This window comes from Lycium barbarum, chromosome 6, assembly GCF_019175385.1.
Source record: "Lycium barbarum isolate Lr01 chromosome 6, ASM1917538v2, whole genome shotgun sequence".
NCBI lineage: Eukaryota > Viridiplantae > Streptophyta > Magnoliopsida > Solanales > Solanaceae > Lycium > Lycium barbarum.
In genome coordinates this window covers 94,029,013-94,044,374 of record NC_083342.1, presented here as the reverse complement: position 1 = coordinate 94,044,374, position 15,362 = coordinate 94,029,013, and the positions used below count along the sequence as shown (strand labels likewise).

General features: G+C 36.9%; 1 protein-coding gene across 1 annotated transcript; it reads left to right on the top strand.

Moving 5' to 3' along the window:
• Nucleotides 1-9,655: 9,655 nt before the first annotated feature.
• LOC132644870 (small ribosomal subunit protein uS9-like) lies at nt 9,656-10,314 on the top strand. The gene has a single exon (XM_060361518.1). The coding sequence runs from the start codon at nt 9,712-9,714 to the stop codon at nt 10,159-10,161; it is 450 nt and encodes a 149-aa protein (XP_060217501.1). The 5' UTR covers nt 9,656-9,711; the 3' UTR covers nt 10,162-10,314.
• Nucleotides 10,315-15,362: the final 5,048 nt, after the last annotated feature.

The window sequence follows — 15,362 nt, the reverse complement described above, 5'->3', positions numbered from 1 at the left end:
TTCCTCCTTCTACTTGTGATCTGTGCTCCTGAAGTTCGCTCGTATTCAGATTTTGCAATTAAATTGAACGGAGAAGGTGGCCAATATGCCTCATCACCCAAGGGTGAAAAATTTCCATTGTACGTTTGTCTGTAAAACCTGCAACTGTAGTACTTTCTAACATAGGTCTTTGGTTGAATTGCACGGATATCACAAAATTTAATGGCATGTGAACATGGCATATGGTAATTTCTCCACTTCCCACACGAACACTTTTTCCCTTTAGCAAAGACTTTATGAATATTTCTGTCCCTACCTTCGTGTGCAAATGTATGAATCTCAAAGACCCCAGTTGTAGAATTGTATTGCTGCGTGTAAGTGTGCTTTCGGGCCCTCTCCCAATATTCATCGAACTTATTTTCAACAACGGGCGGCCAAGGCTTATTATCCGCAATCAATAAAGCAGGATGGGAGCTTCTTTCAACAAACCGATCAACAAGATTTTTAAACGTCATACGGACCATGGTAGTAACAGGCAATCCACGAATTCTCTTTAATAAACCGTCCTGAGACTCGGAGACATTCGCTGTCATAGCGGACCTATGACCTTTCATCCTTAACCAATGTCCATTTCTCCTCAGGAAGATTTTTTAACCATAGATGCGTTGGAGGTGACAACCTTTTTATTTGTTCCATCCATTTTGTACCTCTTCTTCTGGTGCTCTGTAGCCGCCAACCACATCAGGTTCTCAAGGTCACTGTTGAGGAACTTTTTATTAAATTTGCTTTTCAAATGCCGAACATAAAACCTATAGTGTGTGAATGGTGGTTGTAACCATTCATGTGTTTGGACACATTGCAAGATGCCTTGATGACAGTCAGAATTAAGTCCAATTCCTTTTCTCCCTCAAACAACATGTCTTCACAACAACATAAGGAACCACGCCCAAGACTTGAAGCTCTCGCGTGCAGTAACAACATATGCAAGTGGAAAAATGTTATTGTTCGCATTAATTCCAACAAGAATTAACAGTTTCATCTCATACTTACTATAGAGATGAGTGTCATCTATTGAGATGACCAGCCTGCAATTTTTTAATCCATCGATGCTTAGTTTAAAAGCCTAGAAAAGAAACTTGAAGATGTGATCGCCTTGCATTGTAGTTGATTGGTGCTCCCACTCAACAATGGTCCCCGTATTGAAATATTGTAGGGCAGCCATGTATCGGGGCAATGACTTGAAAGAACTTTCAAAATCTCGATATACCATTTCAAAAGCTTTCTTATGTCCCTTTGTGCTTTTCTATAGCTAGGAGTAAACGTATACAACCCTTTTATTTTTTCCTGAACTGCCTTAATACTGATGTGTGGGTTGACCATAATACATGGTATCAACGTAGTATCAATCACGTGACTGTTCAAATTGGAACGATCCTCCTTGTAATCATCTATAAGACAAGTGTGTTTCTTAACCATTTTGCCTATCTTCCACATACCATTTGAAATATCTCTAAAACGGATCATCCACTCACATCCCAACATATGACGCTTGTAAATAACCTTCCAAAAGTTAGCTTTGGACTGATTAGAAATGAACTCTTTCTTTTCTTCGAGACAATATAGTCTCACTGCACCTTTCATTTGCTGTTTGTTCTGAAATAACATACCTAATTGCATAATACAAGGAAAATTATCGACCCCCTAAAAATGGCCAACAAACAAAATGATACATTTTGAAAATTCATTTCCACCATACTAACCTAAATTGATAAATTCTGGTTTTTTATGATCCCAAAGTGTAGGCCGAACTAGACTTGCATCTCTCATGAAGGCAAAATCATCCGGGCCTTCTTCTATGTTATCCAAATATGGAATCGCATTAGAAAGATAGCTAACGTTACCATCACCTCGGGCAGTATCATCATCTTCATAAGAATGGCCATCATCACTAGACGATTGATCATCGTCTGTCTCATCGTGATCTAATGGGATATCACTATCTGACTCATCTAATTGATCATTAGCTGCATCATTCTTGCTCACAATTTGTGTGAGCTGTGTCAATACAGGGTTTTCTTCAAAATCGTTACACCTACAAACATAGCAAAATTCTATGAGAGGTGAGTGAAAATCATAAATTCATAGCAAGACTTATTTTTTATCCAATAAACTCACCTTAAATTCGACCTAAAAAGATAAAGCTAAAAGCAATCTCTAGTATAGATATTTATATTGTCCCTCCATTACGAGAGGTGAGTGAAAATCATATGTGAAGAGAAGTAAGGCCGGAGATATCATCCTCTTCAGACAGCTTCAAGGAGGCTGCACTTGAAATAAAAATTTTGATGCTTCGGTGCCGTGTGTTATAAGAATAATAGTTGATTGTTAGAGCTTTAATTCTAGTCATTGGGCCAGATAGTATCTGTACTAAATGTGTATTGTTATGGTTGACTTGTGCTGCAAGAGATGGTTGATAAAATATCTTTTATTCTTAGGTATTTTGGGCTGATGTTGCTGGTAATAATAGTATTAAATGTGTCTTTGGTGAACATTTTGTATTGCTATTACTTCTTGGCTGTTATGTGTTGAAAATTAAATTCAAAGCTACTGGATTATTCATTTGTGCAGCAACTTTATGCACTTTAAATGCATTAAATTTTGCCCCGCAACTTCACATTGAATATAAGCTTAATAAAGCTATAGGCTACAACATCCAATAAACCCGCGAGTCGAGGAGAAAGAGAGTGTGGATCAAATATGGAAAAAAAAAAATTAGGTCCTGTTCTCTTAAAATATCAAAACAATTTTGAAGAATATTATACATAACCAAATACAAAAAAGGGTAAAGTAAAAAATACAAAAGCAACAATATAGTATGTAACTGCAAAAATATAGCTTAATAAGGAACAATATATTTCAAAAAGAGTGAACTGATTCAACCTACTGTAAATTAAAAGGCAGAATATATAATTTACTCCTGATCTTGATGTCAAATTTATGTGACACACTTCTGTAACATCGATAACACGTTGCACACCCAATATTCAAAGTGTGTCTTAGACACACCATTTTTATTATGTGGCACTCGTGTGCTCTACACACAAAAGGGGCGAGCGAAAACATTTTTGTCATCATCATCTTTCCTTTTTTTAAAAGTTTCACTCCCTTTCTCTCTCATCTACGAAATCATTGACCCCCGATCAGTGGCGGAACCAGGATTTTTGTCCAAGGGGTTCAAAAATTCTAAAAGGTAAATATACGAAGAATTCAGGGGGTTCAATATCTATTATATATACATAATAGAATAATTTTTACTTTGAAATACACTGTAATTTTTTGCCGAGAGGGTTCGAATGAACCCCCTAGACATATGCTGGCTCCGCCCCTGCCCCCGATAACCAAACCTTTTTCAACACAAAATCAACAAATATATATATATATATATATATATATATGCATAATTTTGCTTATGACAATGACTAACGCACTAGATAATCAATTCTATCAAAGAGGTTAGATGACAACTGGTAATCTCTAGCAAGAATTTCGATCTTCTCAATGACGCAAAATTTTTCTAGCATCAAAAAAATATTTTCATCTCTTCACAATACACACTTTGTAAAGGTTGAATGTATAAAAGGTTGTATCTTGCTGAAGACGCCTCTCACATGAATCTAGGCTCAAATTCAAGAGGTTAACTATGGATCCTGCTAATAAAGAATATAGTTTAATTAGCAACAACACATAAAATACTGTTTATTAAGCAGCAACAACATGTCACGACTCAAAATCGTGAGCCATGACTGTGCCCGAAGAACAACGATCCAGGGGTACCAAACCAATAACCAGAAAGAACTTATAAGATCAAATAAACCATAATAATATAAATAGTAAAGATCGCCATGAAGCGGAGGGACAAAGAACAATATAAGTCATAGTATGCACCCCTAGACCCTATAATACTATTAAGGAGTATCTAAGTGTTACGACCCAACCCCGTAGGCCGCGACTCGTGTCCGAGCAGGACACCTTACGTACCCAATAACCCCAAACCAACATATAAATTAGATACGCATATATAAAAGCCAAACGGAGTCGCAAGCTATCGTACATAAGCAGATGTAGCGCACGAAAGCCGATAAGGCCGTCACAAAATACATATTCTCAGAACATATATACACAACCCACGTATGTGTCTACAGACCTCTACAAACAATACTAACAGAAACATAAGACGGGACAGGGCCCCGTCATACCCCTGAATAAACATATATATATGTGATAGAAAAGTCTATACCAAAATATGGCTCCGGACAAAGGAGCACTCCAAAACAGCAGAGCAGATATCCTAAGCGGGCGGATCTCTGAAGTGGGTATCTGTACCTGCGCGGCATGAAAACGCAGCCCCCGAAGAAAGGGGGTCAGTACGGAATATGTACTGAGTATGTAAAGCATGAAGTACAGTAAACAAAATCATAACCGGAACAGAAAGTACAGAAAATGAGTGCAAAGTCCAGAATATCAAAATTCATACTTACAAAACATAAATAGTGTATGCAGAAACATATATCAAATCCGGCCCCAATACGGGACTCGGTGAACAGAACGTGGCGCCACCCCATCACTGGCGCCACAACACATCATACTTCAGAGTAGGGAATAGCTCCGTAACATATCATAACATATCAGATGGCCATATCATATCATATCATATCATATCATATCACCAACATCAGAACATAGATGTACATGGCACATCATACTCCGGACCCATGTACATGTCATACCTGCCCCCTCACATCGAGGCACGGCGAACAATGCAGTGGAATACGCTTGATAACAAATCCTGGCCCGGGCTCAGTGAAGGAAGCATTGAGGCATCCACGAGTGGAGTAGTGAGAAACTTATGCATCATAAAGTATTTACAAAGACTCGACAGAATAATCCGAATGACAGGTCATTTAAGAAAGAAATCAGACGATAGTCATAGCACGTACCTTTCAGATGTCGCGGGGGATTATATCGAATTAAAGCTTTTGGGATTGTTTGAACATATCAAAATATAACATTTACAGAATCTCGATAGCATAACTCAGATGGCAAATCATATAAAAGAGATTGAACGGTAATCATAGCGTATGCCTTTCGGATGTCACGATGGTTTATATCAAAATAAGCTTTCTGAAATCGTTTTCATGTTTCAAAATGCATTATGGAACTCAACAAAATAATTCAAACAAACGTCATATGGTAGTTAAAAGAGTAACCAAGAGTTTCCTTTGAATTCTACTTCAGAACAAGTCAAACGGAACAAATCAGAAAAATCCGGGAGTACTGGGGCCACCTCGGGTCAAACGAGGTGGCGGACACAAGGTATGTGTAATAAACTTTATGGAGTCTCTTATGAGGGTTTTAAGGTAATCGGATTTTCTTTACACAAGTTCTAGGTATTTAAACAACTTTCCTAACCATTTGCAACATAATTAGTTCAATTCCACTGAATGGAAAAGGGGCAAATTTAGACGTGGATTCCGAAGAGTAGAGTAGTCCCCGAGGTCCAACTTCAAACCTAATACATCTAGGACATGCCAAGAGAAGGAAAGAGTGAGCTTTACATACCTTATTCGCTCCTTATGCCTCTGCAAATTCAAATTCCGTTTCGTCCAAAATCTACATTTGGTCACATTTACCAAATATTAATCATAAGGTTTAAAAGTTCAATCTTAATCAATACTTGTCTACAGAAATTTGGGCAGCCTCTCCCCTATACATACAACATCCCCGAGATTCAACTCGTCTCAAATAGCAACAACCATACCAAACAACAATACCAATAGTCATCAATGATCGACTAAAACGCATTCTAACATAAATAGTCTTCTTTTCCGAATAATGCAACAACTTCCAAACCAACTTTACACTTTCAAGTCAATATCAATATTTCCATATTCATACACTAATTTAAGATCATACAAACATAGGCCAAGAATATTCCAAGCCATATATCCAATATTCAATAATTCCATCAATTCCATATTTCACCCAAAAGTCTTACATATACAACAAAACCATCAAAACACATTTTCTACTTGCAAATTCATGATCAACAACATCAATCCATACTTTCACAACTTCATTTTCCATAATATCATAAAATCACACTAAAATGACATAACCTTCTACAATCCATTTTATTGCCAACTTAAACCATTTAGCCCTCATTTACATCATAAGGATCACAACAACACAACTAACACATTAAACAAAATTAATCCATTTCCATTCCAATTCCATACATCACACGGCCAACACCTATATTTCCAACTTCAACCAAATTCATTCAACTTTCATTTCCAATATAAATTCCACCATAACCACAACTAGAATACAACACAAAAATTCAACTCATCATATCTATACATTAACACACACACACGGCCACCTTCATATAAACACACCCACTTTGCAAACTTCCATATTTTCATAAATTCTACTCATTTCTACATACTACAACACATATACATATATTCCAAAGTAAAAGGAGCAAAATCTTACCTTTTTCTTCCAAACTTCTTCACTAAACCCACTTGTTAAATGGATGAAATAAGAGCTCTACCTTCCGAAATAACTGCACCACGTTGTAGAGGGTCCTTAAATTAGTAGGATTATCACAAGACAATAATTTTTTAAGCAAGATTTTGAGGGGTGATTTTTGAGAGCTCATGGCCGAATGGCCTTCAACTATGGCTCTTGGTATTTTGTTTTTCTCCTTATTTGACTTCTTGAAGCTTCTTTGGATAAATGATGAATATATAACCCTTTTTATCTTATTTAGCACATGGGAATTTAATTAAAAACCATGGGTTGGGCCTTGGCCATGTTGTGGCCGGCCACCCCTCTCTATTGGGCTTGATTTTCTCTTCATTTTTTTTTGGGCCTAACCCGGTTGGTCCCGAGTTGGGCCTAGCCCACTGACCTTTCGACCTTAAAACGTTCATATCTCCTTGTACCGACGTCACCTGGGAACCCACGACCTATGGTTGGAAAGCTAACTCAATTTTCTACAACTTCTATTTCTTGGTATTTTTCCAAATTCCAAACTTATAATACCGTTTTTGTCCCTCGAAGTCAAGTCACCCGAAAACGTTTTCTTAAAAATATTCGTTTGGAGGGCTTCCACTTTGATTTGGCCCAAGGGCCCTTCACGAGTTGTGTTTAACTTTACATATGCGATTCATATAACTTGTCACATGTTCCAAAAAAAAATCTTGACGTGTGGGCCCCACCTCAGCTTACAAATAATCCGACGTTCGAAAATACGGGATATAACACTAAGAATATTTGAGTATAACTGTGGGGTAACTCCGAAAGATAGGTAAATCAATAGAAAAGGGAAAAACTGATGGTAGCCACCACAATCAAGAGAAAAATTGGCTCACCTCAGCTGAACTCAGCAATTGCCTCGAACCAGATCAAAAAAGACATGTACGGTAATAGAATTAGGATTTGTACAAAATCAAAACAAAAACAAGGGTGAGCATAACAAGATAACCGACCCACCCGCCGTCATACCCCATTGAGCAAGTCCTCAAGAATAATATGCATTCAATGTGTGTGTGCATATACACACACACTCTCACACACACACCCATTGAATATATACCCACTGCATCACTATTTTAATGTGTATTTCAATTTTCGAGTAACAAATTAATACATTTCATATGTAAAATTTTTACCGGGCATCCTATTTGATCGTGGCCATTTAATCTGTACCGACTTTTTTCAAAAAAATTAATTGGTCCTTCTCAAGTTTATAGCAATTGAATAAAATGCTTTGGAGAAATGGATGTTTGAAATTTTTGAATATGTAAAAGTAAGTTAAAATCAAGTGATATTGTTGGAAAATTTTGAAAACATTCACAAATCACCGCTGTTGTAAAGTGAGTTTGTCAAATTTGTTGTTTTGGCAAATTGATGATTTGAGTTTGATCTTTATGATATTTGAAACTTATGTTTTAAATTTAAGTTCGTTTAAGGTAGATTTGAGTATTGAACCGTGTATTGTAGTGTTGAAATTTGAAGAATAAGTTGTTTTTGTGGAAAAATTATTTACCTAAACTTCAAGACAAAATGTCTTTAAGTGCATCTATATATATATATGTTCTTGAAAATCATGCCAAAATGTCCAAAATGTAGCAATTGTAAAAATGTCTGAAGTTTGAGCTTGCCAAGGCTATAATTTCAGTAAATATATAAAGTTGTGTATATCTGAAGTTGGCCTTGGTAAGTTGGGTCGAACAAGGCAAAAATGTTCGAATGTTGGCCTTGACAAGGTCATGCTTCTAGGCAAAAACACCCAAAGTTTTCCAACTTTATTCATAAATATTTACAACTTCAGTCCTGTATATCTAAAGCACTCCAAAGTGGTATATTTACCCAAAAATAGAAAAAAAAAAAAGGATAATGGCCATCCGGCCAAAACTATTGACAATCGGATGGCCAAGAAGCTTAAAAGACATTTTTAGCCTTTTAAAAATAATTTCATTTCGTAGCCTTTTTTCAACTATTTCCAGCATCTGTATAGAAACTGTATCATCATTGTGTAGAAAATGTATCATACGTATAGAAACTGTATCATTATTGTATAGAATATGTATCCCTATAGTATCTGTTTGGAATATGTATCATTGTTGTATAATTCATGCTTAATAAATGTATAATCAATGTATACTTACTAATTATACACATATTATACATGTTTTCGGATATTTAGGCTCAATCAATGTCTACTTACTAATTATACACATATTATACATGTTTTGGGATATTTTTCGAAGGTCCAATATGAACTTCAGGAAAAAATGTTCGAATGTTGGCCTTGACGAGGTCATACTTCCAGGAAAAAAAACCCCAAAGTTTGCCAAGCTTCATACATAAATATTTACAACTTCAGTATCCTATATCTAAAGCGAGTTGTATATCTACCAAATAAAAAAAAGTTCAAACTTCGACTGCAGTTTAAACTTTTTTTTTTTGCGCGGATTGTCCTTTTTTTGGGTGGTCTTTAATTTTTGCCGCTCAAATTGCTGGTCTTTAATTATTGTCCTTCGCTTAAAAAGGTGGTCGAAAATATCCCGAGATTCTGGGTTCGAACCCCCGCTCAATAAAAAAAAAAAATTTTGCAAGGCAAGGCTTTGCAGAAAATTTGCATTATGCGACAAACTTTGGTTAAGGCATAACTAGACGACAGACTTTTAGTTATGCCTTAACCAAAGTCTATCGCATAAGATAGACTTTTCCTTAAGACATAACTAAAAGTTTGCCTTACAAGGCAAAGTCTGTCGTATCCGACAGACTTTTAGTTATGTCTTAAGGCAAAATCTGCCGCATAAGGCAGAATTTTTTAAAAGTCTTGCCTTGCGAATTTTTTATTTATTTTTGTGACTAAGCCGGGATTCGAACGTAGAACCTCGAGGTATTTTAAGCGAAGGACAAAAATTAAAGACCAGCAATTTGAGGGACAAAAATTAAAGACCATCCCCAACGGAGGCCAATCGTGCAAATTGTGCCTTTAAACATTAGTCCATGCATTATCATTGGGCCAGTGAAGCCCAAATTAAAAGACTCAAAAGCCCAAACTTATTCACTTCAAAAACCCTAACACCACACTCTTATCGCCACACACACACACACCCATTTCCACCTTCCCACAAACCAAAAAAAAAAAAAATGCAGAAGCAAGAAGCATCCACCGCAGTGGAATCCGTCCAATGTTTCGGTCGGAAAAAAACGGCAGTAGCAGTAACCCACTGCAAACGTGGACGAGGTTTAATCAAAATCAACGGTGTCCCAATCGAGTTAGTCCAACCAGAAATCCTTCGTTACAAAGCCTTTGAACCAATCCTTCTTGTAGGACGTCACCGTTTTGCTGGTGTTGACATGCGCATACGTGTCAAGGGTGGTGGACACACTTCTCAGATCTATGCTATTCGTCAGAGTATTGCGAAAGCACTTGTTGCGTATTATCAGAAGTTTGTTGATGAAGTGCAGAAGAAGGAGATTAAGGATGTTTTGATAAGGTATGATAGGACATTGCTTGTTGCTGATCCTAGAAGATGTGAACCCAAGAAGTTTGGTGGTCGTGGTGCCAGATCTAGGTTCCAGAAATCTTACCGTTAGATTGAAAATCTGAAATGCTTTTGGTTACGGTAATTGGATTATGTTTTTGGTTAAGTGTCGTTTCTGTTGTTTTGTTTAAAGACCAGTTTTGGTTCGGAGGATCCTAAGTAATTTTGCTGTGTTTGGATTATTCATGAAAATTTTGCAGTGCTACTTATAGTGTTGTTAGTTTCGTATACCTTTTTTTTTTCTTCCCTTTTTGGTGAATGTTTTGCTTGATATTCTGTGATATTTTATTGGAGATGGTGTTAGAAAACGACACATTTTTAGAAATATTTTTTTAATTTTTTCAAAACCTAAGGAATATTCCAGATTGAAGCTAGGCAGTTAACTTTATATCCTTTGACAGACGTACATGTTTCATTATTGAACAGTTTTCAGTATGATATTTGTGATTACTGAATGAGATTAAATGAAATTGGTGTTTTTCTATCATTTGGTTTTAAAAATATACCCAAACTACTGACGTTTTGGATGCTATCAAACTTGTGAATGCCTTTAGTGAAGTTATTAAGGGTAGTTTGGTTGCTGTTTAGACTAATGTAGGGATTAGTTAGGAAGGGTTTAGTTATTCATGTATTAGTTATCACTTATCATCTTCGACGCTGCATAAAATTATACATAAATTGGCTCATAACTTACATATGTTTTAGTTCTGTGGGATTGTAAAATAGTAACCGAACACCGTATTTGGTCCGTATTTGGTGTGCTGAATGTTATACAAAAAAAATTAAAAGCTACTCCCTCTGTTTCAATTTATGTGAACTTATTTTGTTTTTAGTCTGTGCCAAAATGAATGACCTCTTTCCTAATTTGGAAATAAATTCACTCTATGAAATGATTTACAGCCACACAAATATTCAAGACCTATTTTGAATCACAAGTTTCAAAAGTCTTCACTCTTTCTTAAATGTCGTGCCCAGTCAAATGAGTTCACATAAATTGAAACTGAGGAAGTATTAAACATGATTATAATACATTAATTCTTTTCCTAACTTGCAACCATGACTCCTTAGTGAAAGTTTCATTTAAATTGCATCTTTCATGTACAATTTTGTAACCATACATGTTAACAGTTGGGACCAACTAGATTATGATACTTTCCCCTTCTAATTACTGTAAGCGATTTCAGAGTATCTTTGGATCATTGTAGATGAAATTTTAACATAAGAGTGCTTATAATGAAAAGAAAAGCCGCACGCTCACGTTTAGCCTAGTGTTATTGGGCCCTCGCTGTAATTAAATTTTTAAGAATATCTTTAGATTATCTGTAGATGACATTGTAGGAATGGACACCAGGTAGCGGCTTATGATAGCACCATTAAGTTTTTAAAACTACTAGTTTAGCCAGTGTACTATCTAAAGATTAGCCAGCGTTGGTACACTTCACACTTGCTGCACTCTTCTTTAAGGTCTCTAATTCTAGTGTGGCTTAAACAAGGAAGTTAGCCTAGACATTTGGTTCTGAAGTATTGGCTAGTTCCCAACTTCCCACCTTTAGGCTAGGAGATTGCCAATCATAATAATATGCCAACTTTAGACATTGGGATATGAAGTCAGGCTTAGCTTGTCCAACTTCAAACCTTTGGGTTGGAAACTTTTCAAGCCTTCTGAAGTACGAATTGTAACAGCAATATGCCTGCTTCAGACATTTCGGTTTGGCTATTTCCCAATTTCAAACCCTTGGACTGGAAAATTACCAAGCTCAACTTCAGACTAAAATGTCTTTTTTAGTTAGAATGATACATGTATATGCATCTTAAGATAACTTGGATATGAAATTAGGCTTGACATTTTCCCAACTTCGAACCAGTAAGTTTGGAACTTTAGACCTACATGTTTGATATTTGGAATTTCAGACCGTGGGTTTCCACCTCAGTCCCGTGAGTAAAGTTGATTTTGAGGCGATAAAATTTTGAAAGTAAGTATAAGCTTTGGCTGTTCTTTAAATTAAATAGGGATCTTAAATATAGCCATTTGTGCATTTGTCCTGATAGATTATTTTTCCTCCCAGTATAATGTAACGTGAGCATATGATGAGGTTCCACAGTTCATGTTATTTCAAGTAACGTTAAGTTAATAGATGAATTAACCAAATACCGATACTAGCTCTCTAAAGAGTTATAATAGACAAAATGAATGTATTACAAACCTAAACCACCATGAGAAGCATGAGGAGAGAAGTGAGACTAGGCAAAATTTTGGCATGGTAGTTGCATATAACCCAGATATCTTGGGCGTTGTCTTCAAGTGATGATCGACAGAAAGATACCTAAATAGGTAAAAGATAAGTTGGCATAAGATGATCATGAGCCCAATAATGTCACCAGGGAGCATTTCTGTAATCCTAGCGCACAGTTGTACCAGATTATACATTAAAGATGACCACATTTATAAAAAAATATTTGCCTTCTGATGCATTTGTTCATTTGTATGCCATGAACAACATCACCATACCCAGTGTAGTGCCACAAAGGTGTTAAAAAAGATTGTCCGTTGATATTCATCCAGGCCAACTTCCATTGAACATTCTCAAGCGAGCGAGAAAGTATAACCCCATAGGTGCCATATGAGATGGATGAATTTTTCACCGTGAACAGCTTTGTTATAGTACCTTATAGTGTGTCATATTGTCACAAAGCTACTACTTTTACAACCCAACTTGAAAACACAAAATTTGAGAAAACCTATGTACAAAAGCGAGATAGAGAATTTAACTAGATTATGAGCTAGCACATTTTATGTTCAAAGTCCATACACAAAAGCGAGAGAGAATTTAACTAGATTATGGGTGTGTTCGGTAGGGAGGAAAATGTTTTCCTAGAAAATAGCACATTTCACTTATTTTCTCATATTCGTTTGAGTAGTGGAAAATAAGTGAATTTCTTACTTATTTTCTCATGTTCGTTTGGTTGATAGAAAACGTTTTCCGGAAAATAGTCATTCAAGCCTCACCAACTCCAACCCAACCCCATACCCCACCCTACTCCCACTCACCCACCTACGGCCCCCCCTCCCCCTCCCCCTTTTTCCAAAAAAAAATTTCTTTTGATTTTTTATTTTTATTTTTTGCACTCCCACCCCCAACCCTCACCAACTCCAACCCAACCCCATACCCCATACCCCCTACCCCCACCCACCCACCCTTATGCCCCCACCCCTTCCCCCTCCCCTACGCCCCACCCCTCTCTATTTTTTATTTTTTTTTATTTTTTGCACCCCCACCCCCAACCACTCCCGCAACCCATACACCACCCCCTCCTCCGCAGCCTACCCCCCACCCACCCTCCCCTCACAACATTTTTTTTTGAAGTTTTTAATTTTTTTTTCTAAATTTTCGACACGACCACATCCCCTATCACCCCCCTTGCGTGGAACCCACACCACACCAACACCCCCCCTAACCCCAACAATTTTTTTTGAAGTTTTTTATTGTCTTTTACGGGTTTCTACACCCCTAGACACCCCCTACCCAAAAAAAAAAATCTTTTCACCACCCACCACTAAATGTCAAAACATTTTTTTCAAAAAAAATATTTTGGGGGTACGGTGCGGGGTGGGGTGGGGCTTAGGGGGTGCAAAAAACCAAAAAAAATGTCAAAATTTTTTTTTCAAAAATATTAATTTTTTTCCCGGGGAGGGGGGGGGGGTTCATAGGGGTAGGGATGCGGGGGTGGGGTGGGGGTGTCAAAAAAAAGGTCAAAACATTTTTTTTCAAAAAAACTAATTTTTTTGTGGGGGGGGGGGGGTGCGGGGGTGGAGTAGGGTGCTGGGTGGGGGGTGCAAAAAAAAAAGTCAAACCTTTTTTTCAAAAAAAATAATTTATTTTGGGGGGGGGGGGGGTAGGGTGCTGCTTGGGGTGAGGTGCAAAAAAAAAAAAGTCAAAACCTTTTTTTTTGTTGGGGGGGGGGGGTGCGGGGGTGGGGTACGGTGCTGGTGGGGTTGGGGTGCAAAAAAAAAAGTCAAAACCTTTTTTTCAAAAAAAATATTTTTTTTGTGTGTGTGTGGGGGGGGGGGGGGGGCATAGGGTGTAGGGTTTGGGTGGGGGTGCAAAAAACCAAAAATAATGTCAAAACTTTTTTCCAAAAAAATTTATTTTTGGGCGGGCGAGGGAGGGGGGAGGGATGGGGTAGTGGGTGGGGTGGTGGGGTGGGTGGGGTTTGGTGGTTGGGTGATTGGTGGAATGAACTTGTGAACTTATTTTTCATACTTTTATTAAGGAAGTCATTTTCCCCAATTTTGAGAAAAATATTTTTCAAAATTTTTGACCAAACGAAAATGAAAAAATTGGAAAACATTTTCTGAAAAATGTTTTCCCCCATAGCGAACACACCCTGTGAGCTAGCACATTTCATGTTCAAGGTACATACACGATGTTGATACTTCAAAAGGATTAATTGAACTTCATATATCCTAGCAAGTATGTATTTTTCAGGATATTACCTACCATCTTCTTTATAACATTTGTATTACTTTTTTTCATCTAATAATATGTGAATTCTTTAACCATCTATAAATTAGGGATATTTTTTAGTGAATTATTTTTTCACATTGTAATATTTTACATCCTTGAATGGCCCCATTTGGAGAACAATTGGTTGCTCCGAAATTATCAACGCATGCATAGTTCTCAATTCTGTAATAGTGATAATAATGTGTGAAAAAAATCCTTATATATTCTGTCAATATAAATCTCTGAGGAAGGTGAAAACTTTTCATCTAGTGGTCATGGAATATAGAAATCAAGATTTGGTCGGTCGACATGTTCTTTTAATAGAACCTATGATCTTATTCTCTGAACAATCGAATATTTGTACTTGTGTCAAATCCTCCCTATCTCCTGGTTGAGCTTATATAGGGAAATATTACCGGGTAGATCGATTGTAATCTGTACATTATATGGGACGCAATAGCTTGTTCCGACGCTCCCAATTGCTAGCTTCAACAGCAAGATATGAAACAAATAACACCAGAAACCGGTATTCCAATGCTTGCCTTTTCCTTTTCTACTTCTAATTGAACAGAGGAATAGCTGATCAATTCATCGATCCAAATATTCAATCGAACTAAAGAAATGGCGAAGGCGCACCTATGATAACCAAAGGCTGAGAGCGACGTTAACGTATTGGTAAGACGACAAATAAATTGAAGAAAAAGAAAACGATAAATCAAAACTCAAATTCTAAGAGCAGCTTTGTCCA

Bases quoted from the DNA above. Each gene is read 5' to 3' on its own strand.
- LOC132644870 (XM_060361518.1), top strand. From the start codon at position 9,712: ATGCAGAAGCAAGAAGCATCCACCGCAGTGGAATCCGTCCAATGTTTC.